The following is a 23,220-nucleotide window of genomic DNA, read 5'->3' as shown; positions in this document are numbered from 1 at the left end:
ACAAACTGGTGGTCCTTTGTTTCTTCGGTTGAGAAAGCATGCACAAGCAAGAAATTCTCAGGGATAGTCTCTGGTTTTGTTCTCTTTTTTCTTCTGATGAGCGAAAGGTAAAAGGAAGACGATGAGTGGGGTCTTGTTTATATAGATGGAAAAAGGGAGTTAATCTGAGCCAGTGAATAAAACCCTTGCAAAATCCAACGGATAGGGATTAATGATGTGATGGTACCAGAAAGGTGGCAAACGAACGATCGTGGGCATATTTCCAAGGTACTCGAGTACCCTGAGTGGACAATACCCAACTGACATGTGCCCATTCTCAAATATGTGACGGTACGGTTCTCGAAGAAAGTAGTTCAAAAGTATCCTTCTCATAGGATTCGAACAAATACTTTTGAGGGGGAAAAATGTTACACCTAGATTTCAAGCCATGAAAATTGTGACCTCGAAACCTGGATTTATAAGGAATGAATTTGAAGTCTGGAATATGTCCAAGATCTAAGCATCGAACCTGCGAAAAGGAGATGACTTCGAAGATAATAGCCTCGAAAACCTCGCAAGCTCGAAAGATAGACCCCGAGATACATATGTGCTCGGGATGGCCTCAGATCAGAACATCGAGCCTGACGCGCGTGTGAGCTCGAAGTTATATAGCCTCGGGAAGATGTTATAGCTCGAAACTCAATAAGAAACCTGAGTGAATGGGGGCCTTGATGATATATGATAATGACTTTGAGCATCCTAGTGAATCGCCAATAAAAGACGCGGTCTACATTTATTATTCTAAATCCCCTATAATCAAGGGATATTATTTGTTCAGTTATACGCCCCCTGATCTTCAGGGGACGTTTCCTTGTATATCGGATTGCAGGCTTTTAATGCCATTTAATTTATTTGCATATAAAGAATAACTTCCCGATTTATGTGGGATAGTATTCTGAAATCTTCCCTATAAATAGAGAGATCATGCACCATTGTAAGGGACCGAACTTTTGTGAGCTTGAGGAAAACTCTGGAGAATTCATCCTTGAAGGATTTTCGGAGATATTCTTAAGTCTTGATAAGAAAGACTCGTGGACTAGGCAGATTTTAACTGCTGAACCACGTAAAAAATCTTGTTTGTATTATCATATTTTGTGGCCATTATTGATTATTGTTTTCGTGCTCTTCTTTCACTGTTGACGAAAAACGGCGTCAACATAGTGCAATGTTATCTAGTAATAATTTTTCAGGATCGGATCCCCTTCTAAATTCACTACTATATCTTAGTGCAATGTTATCTAGTAGTATTTTTCGGGATCGGATCCCCTTCTGAATTCACTACTCTATCTTACTCAGAATGACAATTATATGAGACCCTAGCGGTAGTATTGGTTTACTAGTGTACGTTGGAACGGTTCATTATGTCATAATTAGGTCTGCTTAGTGCAATTTTATCTAGTTATAATTTTTCAGGATCGAATCCCCTTCTAAATTCTCTAGTATATCTTAGTGCAATGTTATCTAGTGGTATTTTTCGGGACCGGATCCCCTTCTGAATTCACTACTCTATCTTACTCAGAATGACAACTATATGAGACCTTATCGGTAGTATTGGTTTACTAGTGTACGTTGGAACGGTTCATTATGTCATAATTAGGTCTGCTTAGTGCAATGTTATCTAGTAATAATTTTTCAAGATCGGATCCCCTTCTAAATTCACTACTATATCTTAGTGCAATGTCATCTAGTAGTATTTTTCAGGATCGGGTCCCCTTCTGAATTTACTACTCTATCTTACTCAAAATGATAACTATATGAGATCCTAGCGGTAGTATTGGTTTACTAGTGTATGTTGGAACGGTTCATTATGTCATAATTAGGTCTGCTTAGTGCAATGTTATCTAGTAATAATTTTTCAAGATCGGATCCCCTTCTAAATTCACTACTATATCTTAGTGCAATGTTATCTAGTAGTATTTTTCGGGATCGGATCCCCTTCTGAATTCACTACTCTATCTTACTCAGAATGACCACTATATGAGACCCTAGCAGTAGTATTGGTTTACTATTGTACGTTGGAACGGTTCATTATGTCATAATTAGGTCTGCTTAGTGCAATGTTATCTAGTAATAATTTTTCAGGATCGGATCCCCTTCTAAATTCACTACTATATCTTAGTGCAATGTTATCTAGTAGTATTTTTCAGGATCAGGTCCCCTTCTAAATTCACTACTCTATCTTACTCAGAATGACAACTATATGAGACCCTAGCGGTAGTATTGGTTTACTAGTGTACGTTGGAACGGTTCATTATGTCATAATTAGGTGTGCTTAGTGCAATGTTATCTAGTAATAATTTTTCAGGATCGGATCCCCTTCTAAATTCACTACTATATCTTAGTGCAATGTTATCTAGTAGTATTTTTTGGGACCGGATCCCCTTCTAAATTCACTACTATATCTTAGTGCAATGTTATCTAGTAATATTTTTCCGGGATCGGATCCCCTTCTAAATTCACTACTCTATCTTACTCAGAATGACAACTATATGAGACCCTAGCAGTAGTATTGGTTTACTAGTGTATGCTGGAACGGTTCATTATGTCATAATTAGGTTTGCTTAGTGCAATGTTATCTAGTAATAATTTTTCGGGATCGGATCCCCTTCTAAATTCTCAATTGTATCAAATGAAAATATATTGTACAACTATCCAAGACTCTATGATATTATATGAATATCAAAATTTCAATCCAAGATTCCCTAAAAAATGAAACTAACCATAGATTAATTACCCTCAACGAAAACTAAATTATTTTTGCATGTACACGTACGGTTGGCCTTTTTATTTGAAAAAACAGGAATAAAAATAACAATAATAATTTATGCAATTTAATACAATTACCATAATTTTTTAATTAAATGAATTTAAAAAAATTAAAATTTAGTTCAAATTTGATAAGATAAAACTTTCTAATTTTATGATTGGAAGATATTAAAAAATTTAATTAATTTTTCTTAAATACTAAATAAATTTTGAGAATTTAATGAAACAACCAAAATATAATATTAATTTAAATTTAAATTTATTAATAAAATAAATAAATTAAAAAAAATTCAGTTACCTTTCTTAAATCTAAAAAAAAAAAAAAACCATGTTAATGGAAATTAAGATTGGTAGCTTATCCATCTCACCAATTGACCAATATTTATCTTCCCTATGTTTTTATCATGTAATATATTTCAACCAATATTATTAATTGTACCTATAATATTTTTTTTTAAAACACAACAACTTCATTGATGTCTTTTATTCTCTCTATTTTATGTGAACACACAAGTTGATTATATATATTTTATAGATTTCCTCCTCTTATATTCTCTACATATCTCATCTTTTGCTTATAGTTATAACGGAAAAGTAACCATTCTAGTCTTGGATTATGGCTCCTCCCAAAATCATAGGTGATCCATACTACCAAATAGTAACAGGTGATATTGATAACACCATCAGACTAGGTGAAGGTTCTGATTCTTTCTTTGTTATTCTCCTCTTCGTAAAATTTTCACGACATCCACTAACTAGTAGCGAACCAAATTTTATAAATTGGATGGTCGATAACGGCATGGAAGACTTTGTTTGTTGTGATACTATTGTATTTATTTCAAGACAAACGTTGATGGCCAATGAAAATAATCATGCCAAAGTTATCATTGACGAGATGCTAGGTGAGGCTTATCTCCATCCTTCTATATTTTTTCTTTCAGATAAAATTATTGATTACGCTCGAAAGATGTGGAACGAAGAGGATTTTAATTTCTGTGTAAAAGTGGATGTTCATGTTTTTGTTTATGATCTTCCTCCACAACACGATTCTGGCATTGATGGTGACGTTGATAGTGAGGAGTATATGGATAATATGACTATTAATTTTGTGGCGGCAAGCGAGAAATCCATTGAAAGATTGGAGAAAGTTTTGATTAAAGATGATCAAATTGTATGTTCTATTTGCTTTGAGAATGTTCATGTTGGTTTGGAAGCTACAAAGTTACCTTGCACACACACATATCATGAAAAATCTATTGTTCAGTGGCTACAAACTAGTAAATTTTGTCCAATGTGTCGATTTGAGATAGTTTAAAAAAAATCATTTTTATATTTGTTACACAAATTTCAGCATGTATTAAATCCTATTATATACTAATAATCCGAATTTTATTTACAATTTTTACATATAATTTCGAAAATGTGGGAACATTTGAATTTCAATATTTATATAACAAAACATTGCATGTTTAATTAGAAAGACTTATTCATTTGAAAGACACATATTCATCTTCCCAATAAAATAATAAAAATAAATATAATAGTTATATATTTATAAATGAATTAATCCACATTTATTCTATCAGCACAACTTTATCTATAATTATTAAATGACATGTTCACATTAAAAGGCAAAGGTTCATAGGACCTATACATATTTTTGAAATACCCTATTGTAATGCAAAAAAAAAAAAATTCCAATAATATTTTGAAATTTATAATTTTGTACATCAAAGATAATTATTATGGATGTAAATTGTTCAACTTCCCATATTAATTTATGATATTCTCTATTTTTTTATTAATTTTTAATTGTTATTATCTAAATCCTATTAATTTTTATCATGTTTAAATATAATATAATATTTTCAAATTTTCAATCTCCCCACTAATTATATTAAATGCACATCTTCATATTTAAATACTCTAACCAACTATCTATAACCTAGCATTAAAATAAAATAAAAAATTAATATTGCACAATTGTGGTTCTCTAAACCCTAATTTCAAAATTTGTAATGAAAATTTTGAAAATTATAACAATTATATTATTACACATTAATTAGGGTTTACACTTAATTATTGAATATATGTGTTATCCCAAAAATCAGGAGTGAATGACGTAGCAGGAATTAATTGCACGTGGATGACACCTAGCAAAACCTGTGTTTGACTATCGACCAGGAAGATGTTCGGCGTTATGCGATCGGTCTCTTCATATGACCAGTCTGGTCGTAGGCACGTAACACGCGGAGGAAATCTTAGGCAGTTATGATGGAATCCGAAATTCTCTCCCATGATTTCCTGAGTATCCGATTATTTAGGAAATAATATCTGTAACAAATTAATGTAAATCTTCCCTGAGCTTATAAATAGAAGAAGAGGGCTCAGGGAAGCGGATCCGATCTTTTTTCTCTTTTTCTGACTTCTAAATCGCTAGAGTTTAGAGTGTTCATATCAATCATATTGTATTGTGCTTCAGAGATTAGTGAAACTCATTGAACCCTAGTTCTTTGATCACTCCTTTGAATCCCACATCAATAGCAATCTAAGTGGATGTAGGTTATTACCAGATCCTGGGGCCGAACCACTATAAAATATCGTGTTCTTATTATTTTCGCTATTACATTCTTTTCAACGCATTCATCCACGTCAAGCGTATTTTGACTCCGTGTCAGTTGCCCAAAATTAGGGTCAACATTCTGGTGCTTTCATTGAGAGCTTGATTTGTAACCGTTGAGAAAACCAATGGCGAAAACTGCAAGGAAAACTGGACAGGTGGCCGCCGCTGCACCATCAAACCCGCCTCCTCCTCCTACAAGCGTGGCTGAGGATGAGCCACATTTGCACTTTGAGGAATAAGAAATGGATGACGCGATGCTAAAGAGTACTCTGGGGGCGTTGCATGAAGAGTTGGCCAGTCTGAGGGCCAGTCAAGAAAGTGCTGCCGAAATCATGGCGCGGCAGCAGCAAGAGATTGAACGGCAGCGCGCGGAGTTAAGCGAAAGGCAGGTGGAGATGGACCGTCGCCAGAGCAAAGCCATGGCAGCCCTAGAGGCAGCCTTGCAATTAGCTAGGAATCAAGCTGCACCTGCCACGCACCCTGATCAACCCACAAATGGGCCGCCCCACAGGGGTCCCAATCCTAGTCCGCCTATCCAACCCTCGAGCCCGCAAAGGCCCGTGCAGCCTCAGATGCCTCATGACGATGTCCCACAAGACCCTGAGGCACAACCTCTATCCCAAGCTGGTCGCGGAAATCCCCCGCATCAGAGGCAGAATAGGACCGAGCATCAGCCTCGTAGTCCTAGACGCCATAGGGGCGATGAGCCAAACCTTCCGAATAGAGGACAGCATCCTCCTGGTAATAGGAGGAACTCAGAGTTGGGCTCTGCGGTCCGAGGTCCCCCACGGCATGATAATGCGCAGGTACCTAACGACCAACGCAGGCCACTCTCTAACGCTCGGGACGTTTCAGCCCGGGAAGGAAATTGAGGAAACAGTTGATCCCATCATAGCCAATCGCGATTCAGAGATGGCAATGGATACGATGAGGCCGATTCCGGCAAAGGAAATGCCGGTCGGAGGAATGAAGAAAGAGGTGGAAACAGGAATCAGCCACCTCAGGATGACCAACCCAATAGACGGGATGCTGGGGGGCAACCCAGGCAAAATAACATCTTCAACCAGCTCGAAGCTGGCGAGCAGCGGAGAAGAGATGAGGACTTGAGAGATGTACTCAACGATCACCGAGAGCGGCATGGCGAGAATGTCCCCCCAACAACAGAGGCCACAGCGATTCCTGTCGCTGTGCAGGCCCAAATAGATGCCCTCAACTAGGCGGTGCAGCAGCTGGTCGGGGGAAGAACATCTCATATCGACCATGACAGGAGGAAAGGCACTCCTTTCGTCCAGAGGATAGCTATGGCAGAGACTCCTAGCAAATTTAAAATGCCTACACTTCCGAACTTTGATGGGTACGGTGACCCGGTATCTCACGTTAATAAGTTTGAGATACAAATGGACATTCAGAAAGTGTCCGAAGATGCTCGGTGGAGGATCTTCCCTGCAACACTTTCTGATGTTGCACAGGAGTGGTTTTTTAAGTTCCCTCCTGCAAGCATAGTTTCCTGGGAGATGTTCGTAAGGGAGTTTTACGGACAATTCTATGCAGGTCGTGTGCATCCGACCGAGGCAAACCAACTAGTTGAAATTCGCCAACAGGATGGAGAATCACTGAAGGACTACATCCAGCGCTTTATGCGAGCAGCAGCTGGAGCAAAAAAATTGGGGGACGATGGCAAAATGATGGCCATAACCGCAGGGGTTAGGCATCGCTCCCCCCTCTGGAAGAGCCTCCAAAAAGATGGGGTTAGAACTACCCAGGAATTCTTGGATCGGGCTGATCGTTACATCAAGCTCGAAGATGCCATAGCCGACGATGGAAAGCCTTCAGGCAAGGATAAGAAGGCTGCCGAGCCTGCCAAAGCCGCCAATGGGTCTAAACCTAACGGTAACGGCAAAGGCAACGGGAACGGTAACGGCAATGGCAAGAATGGTGGAAAACGGCCACACAATGAGCCTTCCACCTCCGACAATAAACGAGCCAAGGGTAACCGTTATGAACCTCGGTTCACTAACTACACTGCCCTTGTTGAGTCTCGGGGAGAGGTTTATCAGGCCACGAGTTCCAGTGTGCCTTATAAGAAGCTTGCCCCCATTCGAAAAGATATTTCGAAAAGAGACATTATCAAGTTCTGTCGCTATCATAGCGACTACGGACATGATACCAACGAATGCAACCAGCTGAAGGATGAAATCGAGTTCCTTATTAGACAAGGACACTTGAGAAGATACATACGGGCCTCGGGAAATTCCCAACGAGAAGCTCCAGGTGGCTACGAGCAAGCACCAACACGCCAACGCTCGCCACCTTTGCAGCCTGCCCCCGTGACTGGCACACTGTTAACCATTTGTGGAGGCCCGCACCTCGCGGGAAATAGCAGAAAGGCCAGGGAACGATACGCTCGAATTCTGCGCCACGACCGTGCGCCAAAAAAGGCTCGGTCAGAAGAGGGCGAAATAACCTTCTTTGATAGCGATGCCCAGCATGTCCGGTTCCCACATTCCGATCCGCTGGTCGTGGATATCCAAATGGCCAACATGATGGTGAAGAGAGTGCTGGTTGATACAGGAAGTTCGTTGAATATCCTGTATAAGTCTTCGCTGGAACGCATGAAATTGTCCGTTAAGGACCTGGAGCCTTGCAACCAAACAATATACGGATTCTCTGGTGAGGGACTCGCCCCCGCCGGATCGATCAGACTACCAGTGACGACAGGTACATCGCCCGCTACCAGGACATTACTCGCTACTTTTGTAGTAGTCGATTGTCCTTCGGCATACAATGCCGTCATTGGGAGGCCTATACTAGTTGATCTACGGGCCGTCATCTCTATGTGGCACTTAGGCATGAAGTTCCCGACAGACGCAGGGGTAGGACGCGTGTTGGGGAACCAGAGGGAAGCCAGAGAGTGCTACAACGCCTCAGTCATGAAGGCGAAAAAGGGAACATCAAATAGCACTACCTCAGATAAGTTGCAGATGGCGATTGATACACAAGCCCAATCCGGTGATGAAGTCACCAAATAGAGTGTTGCCCAAAGTGAGGATAAAGATCTAGATCCTCGCTTTGGGGATTCTGAAGAGAACGTTGGACCCGTCGAGGACCTGGAAGAGGTCCAACTCGACGAAAAAGACCCGACCAGAGTCGTGAAGGTCGGGAAAAACTTAAAACCAACCACGAAACATGCACTTGTGGAATTTTTGCGAAAGAACCAAGAGGTTTTTGCCTGGTCGCACAAAGACATGGCTGGGATAGACCCTGCAGTTATCAGCCATGTCCTAAACATAGACAAGACTTTTCCATCCCTGCAACAAAAAAGAAGGCTGCTCGATAAGGATCGATCGAGAGCCTTAAAAGAAGAAGTTGAAAGATTAAAGGAGAATGGGTTCATCAGGGTGGCATTTTATCCATCATGGGTCTCCAATCCAGTGCTGGTTCCCAAGCCTAACGGCAAATGGCGAACCTCCGTGGATTTTACAGACCTCAATAAAGCCTGCCCAAAGGATTGCTTCCCACTCCCAAGAATCGACTAGCTGGTCGACGCTACCGCAGGACACGAGATCCTCTCCTTCATGGATGCATATTCGGGCTATAATCAGATTAGCATGCATCCCCCTGACGAGGATCACACCAGCTTTCGGACCGATACGGGCTTATACTGTTATAAAGTAATGCCCTTCGGACTGAAAAACGCAGGTGCGACTTACCAGCGGCTAGTCAATCACATGTTTAAAGAGCTGATCGGAGTAAACATGGAGGTATACGTGGACGACATGCTGGTAAAGTCTGAAAAGGCATAAGGACATGTGAAGGATTTATAAGAATGTTTTGATGTATTGAACAAATACCAGATGAAGTTAAATCCCCTCAAATGTTCCTTCGGAGTTGGATCAGGGAAGTTTTTGGGGTTCATTGTAAATTCAAGAGGAATCGAGGCTAACCCCGACAAGATAAAAGCCCTGATCAACATGAAATCGCCAGAGAAGATCAAAGATGTAAAAAGTTTAACCGGGAGAATCGCAGCCCTAAGTAGATTTATTTCGAAGTCAACTGACAAATGTGTCCCTTTTTTCAATCTACTTAGGGGCAATAAGAAGTTTGAATGGACAGGAGACTGCAAACAAGCTTTTTAGGCCTTGAAGGCGCATATGGCACAACCTCCCATCTTATCAAAGCCAATCGAAGGAGAAACTTTGTTCATTTACCTGGCGATCACTGAAGTTGCTTCTAGTACGGTACTAGTTCGAGAGGAAGAAGGCGTACAAAAAGCGGTCTGCTATGTTAGCAAGAGGCTGATTGGGGCAGAACTAAGATATCCACCCATTGAAAGGTTAGCATATTGCTTAATCCTGGCCTCAAGGAAGCTACGTCCTTACTTTCAAGCCCATCCTATCACAGTGCTAACCGACCAGCCCCTTCGGAAAGTCCTCCAAAAACCAGAGGCGGCTGGGCGATTATTAAAATGGGCAGTCGAACTAGGGCAGTTCGATATCACATATTCACCGCGAGCAGTAGTAAAAGGACAAATCTTGGCTGATCTTATTGCAGAGTTCACCGAACTCCCAGACAGCGAACAGTGCGAATAGCCTAGTGCGCCTGAGCCTCAAGAGAAAGCTCCATCGTGGAAGTTATTCACGGATGGGTCGTCCAACGAATCCCACGCAGGAGCGGGAGAGATATTGATAATGCCGGAAGGGCATCGATTTCACTGCGCCATTAGGTTCGACTTCACCGCGTCAAATAATGAAGCCGAATACGAAGCAGTCCTCGCTGGATTGAGAATGGCCAAAGACATGGGCATAAAGACGCTTGATATTTACAGCGATTCTGTAACGCCCTGGATAGCCAAGACCGTTACACTGTGTGTTTATAAAGTGCCAGACTTGCTAATCAAGTCTTTTGAATAAAACCGTGTTATTGAAACTATTAAGGAACTAGGGTTAAAAGCGTTTTGGTCTCAAAAGTCACGTTTTCATTAAGAAACATTGTTTATTTACACGGAATCCCAAAAATATCAGTTTAAAGACCATCTACAAAAGTTACAAGGTTCAAATACATTAACCAGCCATACTAAGGCAAAACGAGCAGTTAGGTAATCCCTGTCCTGACTCTCTCCTCGACCATGGTGATCGAACAGCTGGCTAAGTACATTCTGCCTCGGGGCTCTCCACCTAAGGCTTGGTCCAGCTTGCCTTTGCCTTTACCTGCACCACGTAGCAGCCGTGAGCCAAGGCCCAGCAAGAAAACACAACAACAACAGAGCATGAACAATTAACAGACAAATCAATAACTCACATTGCATCTCATAAACTTAGATATATCATCAGTCAGTATAATCAAGTATTCCACATACTAGGCATTTCAGTTCATAATATGCACAATTCACAAACGATAACCAGGGCTGGCGCCCTCAGGCTGCTCCCTCTGTTATCCCGTTGTTCCTGGCTCCCAGTGGCCAATTCGCGCCCTGTGCGCTAAAATCACGTACGGTACTCTTAGACCGCTTTCACATGTCCCATGGCGTGGTACCAACGTTGACACGATATAACTTTCGGGAGCACTTAGTCCCATCACAATCTCACAACCGGGTGCAGTTTTCTTACCTTTCAATTCACTAGTTTCCGATGCCACGAAGCCACGAGCACGGTCCTCTACCCCGAGCCTCTCCAAAGACCTAGTCACAACACAAATAAAACATCCTTTGTCACTAATCAATCCCAAAACTACTTCCCAGAACCAATCCCACACTCTCGGAATCCCCCAAATCCCTAAAACAATGCCCCGAAGACATCCCCCGAACCCCCGGAGCAAAGGCTCAAAATTGCAAAATCCCATGTTCTGAAATTGGCCTAGCGCCGCGGCACAGCCCTGTAGGGCCGCGGCGCCCAGCAAGTTTGAGCCGCGGCGCCCAACAAGTCAGAGAACTTGCTCTGCCCAGAATCAACCTTGCGCCGCGGCGCGCAAGAACAGCGCCGCGGCGCTCCTTCGCGAGCCCAGAAATCTGGGTTTTTCCCCTGCGTTTTCCCGAACCCAAATCATTCCAAATCACCCCAAACTCCTACCTAAGCCCCAAAACCAACTCAAAACCCCAAATAGACCATACCTCAACATATAAACATCATAGTCTAACTCAATTACACAACCACCCACATAATTCACACTTAAATTCATATTCAAACCCTTGAACCAAAGCTTGAGAAAAGTGTAAACCAGCCCCTTTAGATTCTTAAACCATAACAGCTACGAAAATTTAAACATGATACACTCTTACCTCAGTCAAGAACCCAGCTTGAATTCTCCTCAACTCTAGCTTCAAATCACCTTCTCTTTTGATTATTCCAACTCAAAATTCATGCAAACCAGCCACGAACTTGCTTTAATTCATACTCATCATCTAAAAACCAGACTTGAAACTTAAACATATCATAGCTAAATCCTTACCTCTGAGTATTCTTGGCCTAAGCTTGATTGATAACTTCAAACACCCCTTGATTCTCCTTCCAAGAGCTAAAGTTCAGCTTCCCTTTTCTATCTTTCTTTTGTTCTACTTCTAGGTCTCCAAAATTCAGCATAAAACCAACTTCCCAAAATGCTATACGTAAGTGTATTTTCCTTCAACTCAAACTCACCTATTTACTGCCAAAAGACCAATTTATCCCTCCATTAATATCCCTTTCTAACTAGACCTCAGGGGCTTACTTGTCCTTTTACTAGCTTTACAATTCTACCACCTCTCCAACAAAACTTGTTACCCTCTATGGTTACTAACAGTTACACAGGTTACCAAATCACCAGTTACCACTATCTAGCTTTCTAGGACCGTCTCGGCACGTGCATCACATTGAAATCACCGCACCCACGTGGTACAAATCACATATCATAATTATCACATAACATAATACACATACTCATATAATATGCTTTAAATCATAATCATCCATCTAAATCATCAAAATCACACATAATTCCCATTATGCCCTCCAGGCACACTAATCAAGGCCCTCAAGCCTAATTAGTGAATTTGGGTCGTTACAGATTCACAGCTGGTAGTGAACCAAGTTCTAGGGGAATATCAAGCGTGAGGCCTAAAAATGGTGGCCTACTTGAATAAAACAAAAGACCTGCTAGCCCAGTTCACGAGGGATCAGAATTAAAATGCAGATGCCTTAGCTAAACTCGCAAGAGCGAAAGATGCTGACACTTTGAACATTGTGCCAGTAGAAAGATTGAGTGAGCCAAGCATACGAGCAATTGAAACCAGTATGGAAATTCGAATGGAGGATACATGGATGGCGCCTTACTTGGAGTATCTGACAAAAGGTATACTACCAACAGATAGAAACAAGGCCAGAACTCTGCAAAGGCAAGCTGCTAGGTACATACTGGTCGATGGTGTTATGTACCGAAGAGGATATTCCATGCCACTACTCAGGTGCGTTACACCAGAAAAAGCTAAGGAACTAATGAAAGATGTGCATGAAGGCTTCTGCGGGGATCACGCTGGGGGGCAGAGATTGGCAAAAAAGATTCTAAGGTAAGGTTACTTCTGGCCAACTATGAACGAGGATTCGATGGAATTTGTACGAAGATGTGATAAATGTCAAAGGTTCTCCAAAATTCCACGAGCAGCTCCAAACGAGTTGAAACAGATGCAGAGTTCGTGGCCTTTTGCGGTATGGGGGATAGATTTGATTGGATCCCTGCCAACGAGAAAAGGCGGAATAAAGTACGCAGTCGTGGCAGTTGATTACTTCACCAAATGGGCCAAAGTTGAACCACTCGCTACCATAACGACCAAGAAAGTACTTGACTTTGTCATCAAGAACATTGTTTGCCGGTATGGTTTGCCCCGAAAGATAGTTTCAGACAACGGAACCCAATTTGACAGTGACTTATTTACTGACTTCTGCGAAAGGCATGGAGTTATTAAAATCTTTTCTTCAGTTGCGCATCCCCAAGCAAACGGGCAGGTCGAGGCCGTGAATAAAACCCTTAAGGACACCCTGAAGAAGAGGCTCGAAGACACCAAAGGAGCATGGCCAGAACAGCTAGCTGAAGTCCTCTGGTCGTATAGAACGTCTCACCGAACAGCGACAGGTCATACCCCATTTTCCTTAGCCTACGGATATGAGTCTATGTTACCTGTCGAGTTAGATCCCCCCTCACATCGACGCTTAACATACGACCAGGACCAGAACAGCCAACTAATGATGAAGTCCCTAGACTCAATTGACGAGATACGGGAAAAAGCCCAACTCTGAGTTGCTGCATATCAGCAAAAGGTCGCCAGGTACTTTAATTCAAAAGTAAAAGAAAGAAAATTCAACGTCGGAGAGCTAGTGCTACGACGAGTTTTCTTGAATACCCGCGACTCCACTGCTGGAGTACTCGGACCTAATTGGGAAGGACCTTACCAGATTGAGGAAGTCCTTCACCCGGGCACCTACAAACTTGCACGCCTAAACAAAGATCTCGTTCCACGCTATTGGAATGGAGAACACCTGCGCAAGTATTATCAGTGAACAGTCCTTTTTAAAGGACTGGCTTGTATTAAATTCTACTTTTTACAAGTTTTGCAAAAAGGGTTAGCCACGTTGTATGGCTAATCGCTTATAAATGTAAGATCTTTTTTAAGATCACTCGTAAAGACATGTTTAGTCCATTTTAATACGAGATTATAAGGGACTGTGCGCAACCAGTCATTCTTGCCAACTTTTGTAAATTTATTTTTACAAGTATTTGTTCATTACGTGTGTTGTTTTGCTGTATTACAAGTGTTAAATTTTGCAACGAGCAGAAATGTTCGCATAGGTCGTGGTCAAGGCAAGTGACCAAGGACCTAAAGCTCCTCGATCACTTGGGGGGCATATAAGGTACATCAATAGCAAAGCATACCACGAGGTATGTAAACACATGAACAAAATGAGTGAAAGAAGGCTACGGTACTTAGAGTATTTTTCAAAATTTATGATTTTGTTAAATCAAACCAAAGTACTATGCTAAGTTCGGTCATGCGAACAGGTCTTATAATAAAAGACTATAATATCAAAGGCAAACGTTTACACCGCGAGCATTAGTGCTCGGATGTAAAAATAGAATTAAAAGGAATAAAAACCTTTACACCGCGAGCAGTATTGCTCGGATGTAATTGTTCAAGCATAAGCAAAAGAGCTGCCCTCGCAGCAATAAAATAAAAAAAGATTTACTTTACAAAAAGACCCGTGGGCCATAAAGAGAAAAAAGAAAAAAAATAAATATTAATTTTGCTGGGGGGCAAGAAGGTTTTCTGGATTAGGAGCATTTTGATCAGCCGGAGGTTTGGCCACAGCAGCAGCAGCAGCAGGAGTTTGGGCCTTGGCTTTCTCTTCTGCCTCCAGACGAGCAACGCACTGCGCCATCAGCGTCTTTTGCAAATGCTCGGAGAGATAGCTAATGTCTACCCCCCGATTGTGCTTCCAGAGGTCATAGAAGCAGAGGAAGGTGGCTTCCTTGTACTTCTTCAGAGTTTTAACTCTGTCCTCCTCGAGCTCGCACACCCATTCCTCAAGCTTCTTTACCTCATCCCTGCTGGCGATCAGATCAAGCATGAGCTGTTTACACTCTTGGGTGTTGAGTTTGCAGTTCTCCTTCCATTTGTGCCGCTCGTCAATGGCTTTATTCCGGGCCGCTTCACTCTCCTGAAGCTCTCGGGTAAGAGTGGATTGGTCCTCGCATAACTGCTCATTCAGCTTAGCCAGCTCCTTGTTCTCCTCGAGCAGCTTGGTCTTCTCATCCTCAAGTGCTCGCGTAGCCTGGGCAAGCTTGGAGTCAAAGTTCCTCTCTCGAGAGACCATTGCCCCAGCTTGGCGCCAGCTAGTAGTCAAGGAAAAAAACCCCTGAAGAAAAAATGAGTTAAGAAAGGAAGTTTAGCATAAATGATGAAGCAGCGAAAGACGACTTACACTGGCTATCTCGTTCAACCCTCTGTTAATGACTTCGTTTATATCCATTGTGGCAGTGTCATTGATGGCGAACTGGGAGCGCTTATGCTTGGAGAGCCGATATAATCTCTCCCTGGCCATGCCAACTCTGTGGCTGGGCAGGGAGCCTTCGGACAAGTGGTCCGTGGTCTCTTTGTCTACAGCCCTTGAGGAAGACCGAGGATCGGCAGGCGTGTGAGTTTATTGCTCGGGGACAGGCGGATGTGTTAAGTCCTCTTTAGAGGGGGAGTCGGTGGGAGCATCTTTTGTTCAGGCCTTCTTTGAAGGGGTCTTGCTACTTTCCCCACGAGCTCTTTTGTTGTCCTTCTTCGGGACAAAAGCTTCGGCGGCAGCTTGGTAGTGTGTAAAGAAGTCCCCGGAGTCCATACCTGCGCAAAGAATGACATTTCAAACGATGAGATTAAAAGGTCGTAGAGAAACAGAGGTTAGAATGTAAGAATTGCAAAAGTAAGGTACCCGAGCTACATCTACTGGTCGTAACATTATCTACTGAACTACCTAGTTCCTGGAAGAAATCTGAATTTAAAGAAGGAGTGTTCCTAAAGTTTCCGTCCCCATCAAATAGGTGGATGGGAATTGGTAAGTTATTTAAAAACGAGAATGATGTACCGTATACATCCGACGAGTCGTCAGACTGTTCGGCAGGCTCAGCAGCCTTTTGTTTCCCCTTGCCCTTGGGGATCGACGGTTCTGCTACTCGCTGAGGAACAGCAGGCTCCCTGATCGTAACCCTAGTTGGTCTCCTCCTAGGAGGAGGTGCCTGAGGTTGCTGCTCGGGACCCTGCTCAAGTCCCACGCCAGCTTGGACACCACCCGTCGCAGGTTCGCTGGTCGCAGGAGGGGAGCCCTTAAGGCCAGCCAACCTAAGGTTAGCCTCAGTGATCAAGTTTTTCACACTCTTAGCAGCATTGGACATGCTGGCTAATAGTGCTGCCCTCGACTCCATTCCTGGAGTGGAGGTCGGGCGCAACCATGGACCTGGAGTACAGTGGAACAGTAGAGCATTATGACAAGAAAAACTTAAAGGGCAAGAGCTACTGATTTAAGGCTCGTTATTTTCCTTACCTCCTCGGGTGAAGTCCAGGTTGTCCGCAGCGATGTCAGGCGTGAGAAAGTAATCCAGATGATACTTCCCCACGTTGGAGATATGGGTGGTCTCGGACAGAAACGTGCGTCCGGTCTCCTGATGGCAAAAATGGAAGAACCCCATACTGTCTTGGTTGGGGTTGGACTTAAGGTCAAATAGATAATTGACCTCATGAGGGGAGGGGGCTGGCCATTTCTTGAGTTTGTAAAGGATATAAAGCGTGGTCAACATCCTATATCCGTTCGGGGTAATCTGAAAAAGGGGCCACCCCGAAGTAATTAACCACCCCTTGGAAAAATGAATGCAGAGGCAAGGTGGCACCCGCCTCAATGTGATATCTCGACCAGGCGCTATAAGCCCCCCCTGGCAGGTAGGCTCGCTGGTCGATGGAAGGTCTGACTAGTGTTATCCCCATCATATTGTACTTATTTAAATATTGGAGACCATGCGAATTGTCACTGTGCTCGGAGGTACCACGTGCCACTCGACAGCCGGCTGGTTGGCATGACGAGGATGGGCACATGCCTGAACTTCGGTCTCAGGAAGGAATTCTCCTCGACCACTGGTCGAGGGGGCATCAGCAGGAGGCTGACTTGGAGAAGGGTTGCGTCTTTTTCTGGCCTTGTTTTTTGTTCAGGCCATTTTCTAGATAGGAGCTGGTGGAGGATTTGGGTTAGAGCGTGAGAATGGAATTTCTGGAATCAACGTGGATGGATTCTCTTCGTCTTCGAGCAGTTGGGCTAAGAGTTCGTCTTCGATAAGTCTTTCTCCCCCCCAAGGGTCTTGCATATGAACTGCAAATAGACAATGGAGGAGATAAGACAATCCGTGAAGTAGTGGGAAAAGCTGGGATAACGTTGCTCGTGCCTAGATAACCAGCAGCATCCTAGTCCTACACTAACTTCAACGTGGGTAGTTTAAAAGATGGATATAAACAAAAAGGAAAGAACATCTTCTGAAAAGAACTTTTTTCAACTCCTAAAGGGCGGGAAAATTTCAGTCTTTTCGCCTAGCTTAAAGGTTGAATCTTTCGTCAACCTAACGTCCTAAACCGGAGATCCTCACTATCAAACTATAGTCCTGATCCACGCAAAGCATAAAAACGCATTTTTACCCAGCAAAAGATGGTTTATACCAAAAACCCTAAAAACCCTATTCAAGAACGCAGACATATCAGAGCACAAAAATAGCATGCATGGCGAAGTACAGAGCTTAAAGGATGGAATCCTTACCTGAGAGAAGGAGGAGATTCGGAAGAAAATGAAAACTTGAGGCGGAAGACCTGCGGCACGATGTCGGACTGGTTTCCGAAGCTTTGAACACTGGCGCGAGTTCTTGAAGATTTTAGCAAAGTTGATGGGTAAAAATTCCTTGAAAGAAAAGAAAGGCCTACTTATAGAGATCGAAGGGACAGCCAAAAGTCAGTAATCATCACTTCCCACTTTTGAAACGTGGGGAAGTGGACAAGCTGTCAGATTGGCTTTTTGGAAACCGAAAAGGCTTGATTAGACATAATTATGACACAATTTTCGAAAATGCACGGGGATTCTGACACACGTGGGAAGACGAACGGTTGTTCCCTTAAGTTTCTTTATTACTGGTCGCACTAAAAAAACTTGGGGGGCAAATGTTATCCCAAAAATCAGGAGTGAATGACGTGGTAGGAATTAATTGCACGTGGCTGACACCTGGCAAAACCTGTGTTCGACTATCGACCAGGAAGATGTTCAGCGTTATGCGATCGGTCTCTTCATACGACCAGTCTGGTCGTAGGCACGTAACACGCGGAGGAAATCTTAGGCAGTTATGATGGAATCCGAAATTCTCTCCCAGGATTTCCTGAGTATCCTATTATTTAGGAAATAATATCTGTAACAAATCAATGTAAATCTTCCCTGAGCTTATAAATAGAAGAAGAGGGCTCAGGGAAGCGGATCCGATCTTTTTTCTCTTTTTCTGACTTCTAAATCGCTAGAGTTTAGAGTGTTCATATCAATCATATTGTATTGTTCTTCAGAGGTTAGTGAAACTCATTGAACCCTAGTTCTTTGATCACTCCTTTGAATCCCACATCAATAACAATCTAAGTGGACGTAGGTTATTACTAGATCCTGGGGCCGAACCACTATAAAATATCGTGTTCTTATTATTTTCTCTATTACATTCTTTTCAACGCATTCATCCACGTCAAGCGTATTTTGACTCCGTGTCAGTTGCCTAAAATCAGGGTCAACAATATGTTAACTATTAAATGCACATCTTCATATTCAAAGACTCTAACCAACTATCTATATCCTAGCATTAAATAAAAAAAAATTAATATTGCACAATTTTAGTTCTCTTAACCCTAATTTCGAAATTTGTAATGAAAATTTTGAAAATTATAACAATTATATTATTACACATTAATTAGGGTTTACACTAATTACTATTTTGAACAATTAATTATTGAATATATGTTAAATATTAAATGCACATCTTCATATTCAAAGACTTTAACCAATTATCTATATCCTTGCATTAAATAAAAAAACATTAATATTGCACAATTGTGGTTCTCTAAACCCTAATTTCGAATTTTGTAATGAAAATTTTGAAAATTATAACAATTATATTATTATACATTAATTAGGGTTTACACTAATTACTATTTTGAACAATTAATTATTGAATATATGTTAAATATTAAATGCACATCTTCATATTCAAAGACTCTAACCAACTATCTATATCCTAGCATTAAATAAAAAAAATTAATATTGCACAATTGTGGTTATCTGAACCCTAATTTCGAAAATTATAATGAAAATTTCGAAATATTATTGGATTTATACATATTTTCTAAATTTCAAAATTATATTAAATGCTATTATAATTTTGAAATTTGTAAGTATCAACTTTTCAACCACCTCACTAATTATATTCATTAATGCTATTATAATTTCGAAATTTATAAGCATCAACTTTTCAACCACCCCACTAATTATATTAAATGTTAATATAATTTCTAAAAATTTAAGTGTAATTCTATTGGTTAAACATTCTGGTGATTCTTAATTACAAAGCAAAGGTTCATAGAACCTACACATATTTTCGAAATTACCTATCATTATGCCAAAAATTATATATAATTATTAAAATTACAATTTTTCTACTTCCCATCAAAACACAATGGTTTAAAAAATGATTTAGTATTTTTTTAAAAAATTTATAACAATTATATTATTATACATTAATTATTGAAAATATGTTAAATATTAAATGCATATCTTCATATGCAAAGACTCTAACTAACTATCTATATCCTAACATTAAAAAAAAAATTAATATTGCACAACTGTGGTTATCTAAATCCTAATTTCGAAAATTCTAATGAAAACTTCGAAAATTATAATGAAAATTTTGAAATATTATTGGATTTATACATATTTTCAAAATTGCAAAATTATATTAAATGCTATTATAATTTCGAAATTTGTCAGTATCAACTTTTCAACCACTCCACTAATTATATTAATTAATGCTATTATAATTTCGAAATTTATAAGCATCAACTTTTCAATCACCCCACTAATTATATTAATTGATGCAATTTTAATAATATAATCAGTTTAAATGTAAAAAATATTGAACAGTGCTACACACCATTCGAAGAAAAAAAATTTGAAGGAATAGGCTGGAAAAATGACTAGTTACGAAAATGGTTTGGAAGCTGAACAAGAAGATACAAAATCCTTATCTTCTGAACATGAAGTAGACCCTGCTGGGGGAACACGTTTGGAAGAGACAAATGATGAAGATGTACCAGAAGACAATGTTGAATGTGGCATTACTGAAGAATGGACCGAACCTGATATTGCGCAATGGAGGAGCTTGCTTCAATTTTTGGATATTGACAAAGAACCAGAACATATTCAGTTTTCGGACTTCGAAGGGAAGGAGTTTGTAAGTATTGAACAAGCAGAATCTTTTTATTTTTTGTATATGAAAATGATGGGGTTTAGTGTTAGAAAAAAACTGAAGAGGGAGGACAAAAAAGGTATTTTACACATTAGAAGTTGGGTGTGTTCAAACGAAGGTTTTAGAGAACAAAAATATTGTAATCTTGATAATAGGTGTAAAGAAGCTCGTGCTCTAACAAGAACAGGTTGTAATTCAGAGTTTAGAATAAATTTAAATAGGGAAACTAACCACTGGATTACTAAGTGTTTTAATAGCCACCACAACCATAAGTTTGCCTTCTTTCGTGAAAAACTATTTCTTAGATCTCATAGAATATTTAGGGACGAGATGAGGGAACAAGTTATGTCAATGAAGAGAGCCGGAATTAAGACATTCCAAATTTGGAATTACATGGTAGAAGTTCATGATGGTTGGGAAAATGTGGGATGTATCAAAGATGACTTGTACAAGGGAATCTGTAAAAAATATTCAACTTGGGATGATTGTGACACGTCCACAGCAATGGGTTATCTCGAAGCAAAAAAAGTTCCAGAAACATGTTTTTCTACAAGTATGATGTAGATAAAGAAAATAGATTGAAAAATTTATTCTGGTCTGACGGGACTTCCCAGGTTGATTACCAATTATTTGGTAATTGTTTGGCTTTTGATTCTACTTACAAAATCAATAGGTATTTTTTATATTTTTTTTTACCTTATATCGATTTCTTAGTAAAATATCATATTAATTTTTTGTTCAACAGGTACGGAAAGCCATTAGTAATACTACTTGGGTCTAATAATCATGACAAAACGTGTGTGTTTGGAGCTGCACTTCTTGATAATGAGACTTCAACCACATATGATTGGGTATTGGAAAGATTTTTAGAGTGCATGGGTGGTAAGATGCCGTCAGTAGTTTTGACGGACGGTTGCAAAGTAATGAACAAAGCACTGGATAATATTATGCCTGGCGTTCCACATCGTATTTGCTCGTGGCACATACTAAAAAATGCAATGCACCATGTACACAATATAGCATTCCATCAAGAATTGAAGAAATTTATTTTCAGGTAATACATTAAATGGTGTTTTATCTTATTCTCTCAATTATAATATGAAAACATTTATATTTTTCTTTTTTACAAAAATATAGGTATTACAAGGAGGAAGAATGGGAGGATAATTGGAAAGTGACTGTGAATAAATATAGATTGACAGGAAATGCATGGGTGGAAGCACAATATGGCACAAGAAAGCAGTGGGCAGATACTTTTCTGCGTGGTATTTATTTTGGTGGAGCTACTGCTACCGGTAGATGCAAATCTATGAATGCATTCTTGAAAAGAGATTTGCAAAATAAAATACCATTGTGGATGTTTATACGACACTTTGACCATGCTTTATCTATGTTACGTTACAACGAGATGAAAGAACACTACAAAACTAATTTGAATGAACCCGTTTTGAACCAGACAACTATGTCGTGTGTGGAGGATGAAATTTCTTCAATTTTCACGAGGGAAATTTTTACAAGGATAAGAAAGGAGATACGGCGTGGCGATAATTATATTGTCCTAAAGGAGGATAAGATACCAGGTTACACTCTTTGTTTGGTGAAAAAATATATTGGTTCTGGATTAAAGCGCAAAGTGTTAATCTCCAACGATGGGGATGATGTACGATGGGGATGATGTACGATGTGATTGCTATTCTCTTGAGACAAAAGGAATTCCATGTAGACATATTTTTATTTCATTGAAGAATATGGAGAGAAGAAGTTTGCCAATTTGTTTGGTAAATAGACGTTGGCTAAAAGATGCTAAAGAAGTTAAACATTTAACTCAAGGTAATGAAAGAAAGTGTCCTCATCCTGAAGTTATTGAAAATTCTAGGTACGGTGGTGTAACCATACAAACTACTATCACGTCGTACTTTGCTCCAAGATCGCGAGAAGCATTTGAAAAGGCTATGAAAGTTATATCAGAGTTGAATGCAGAATTGGAAAAAATGCCACCAGATGAAGAGTTAAAACATCCTCAAAATGATGAAGGAGTATTTCCTAATAATATTTTGGACTCTCAGATTAAAAAAACAAAAGGCAGACCAACTACAGCCAGTTTGTCGAAATCATTCTCTGGAGGTGCAAAGAAGAGAAAACCAAAAAAATCGCTATTACATTGCAAGTATTGTGGTGAGGTTGGACATGATTCAAGGAATTGTCCTATGCAGACAAAGTCCACTACAAAGAAAAATGGTCATTCGAAGAATAAGAAGAAAAAAATCAATCCATGATTAGTGATGTATTTTGTATAATTGTTTACAAACACTTTCTGTATTGCAATCATTAATTTCGGCTACAATAATATAGGGCTAATTATTGTGTTTTTTTTCAAATATTATAAATATGGTATTGAGAATTGGAAAATTTAATTCATTTGCATAATTAGGGCATACACTAATAATTAGTTTGAACAATTAAATATTGAATATATTTTAAATATCAAATGCACCTCTTCATATTCAAAGACAATACAAAATAATTGCACATCTAAAATATGGTATTGAGAAGTGGGAATTGTTAATGCACCTCTTCAAATTGAAAGACTCAAAGACTATATATATCCTAGCATTTAGTAAATAATTAATTATTATATAAAAATATATTTTTTATCATTAATTTCGGCTACAACAATATAGGGTTAATTATTGTGTTTTTTTTTTCAAATATTATAAATATGGTATTGAGAATAGGAAAATTTAATTCATTTGCATAATTAG

General features: G+C 40.0%; 1 protein-coding gene across 1 annotated transcript; it reads left to right on the top strand.

Moving 5' to 3' along the window:
* The first annotated feature begins 20,182 nt into the window (after window positions 1-20,182).
* Window positions 20,183-22,133, top strand: LOC133829515 (protein FAR1-RELATED SEQUENCE 5-like). The gene is made up of 4 exons (XM_062259228.1): window positions 20,183-20,443; window positions 21,073-21,131; window positions 21,204-21,512; window positions 21,596-22,133. Exons 1-4 carry the CDS (start codon window positions 20,183-20,185, stop codon window positions 22,131-22,133), a joined length of 1,167 nt encoding a protein of 388 aa, XP_062115212.1.
* Window positions 22,134-23,220: the final 1,087 nt, after the last annotated feature.

The sequence above is a fragment of the Humulus lupulus genome, chromosome 1, assembly GCF_963169125.1.
Source record: "Humulus lupulus chromosome 1, drHumLupu1.1, whole genome shotgun sequence".
NCBI lineage: Eukaryota > Viridiplantae > Streptophyta > Magnoliopsida > Rosales > Cannabaceae > Humulus > Humulus lupulus.
Note: the sequence above shows the minus strand (reverse complement) of the source record. Positions and strands in the feature narration are given on the sequence as shown.

Bases quoted from the DNA above. Each gene is read 5' to 3' on its own strand.
- LOC133829515 (XM_062259228.1), top strand. From the start codon at position 20,183: ATGACTAGTTACGAAAATGGTTTGGAAGCTGAACAAGAAGATACAAAA. The intron at 20,444-21,072 runs GTAAGTATTGAA...GGGACTTCCCAG, and splicing joins ACTTCGAAGGGAAGGAGTTT to GTTGATTACCAATTATTTGG. The intron at 21,513-21,595 runs GTAATACATTAA...ACAAAAATATAG, and splicing joins TTGAAGAAATTTATTTTCAG to GTATTACAAGGAGGAAGAAT.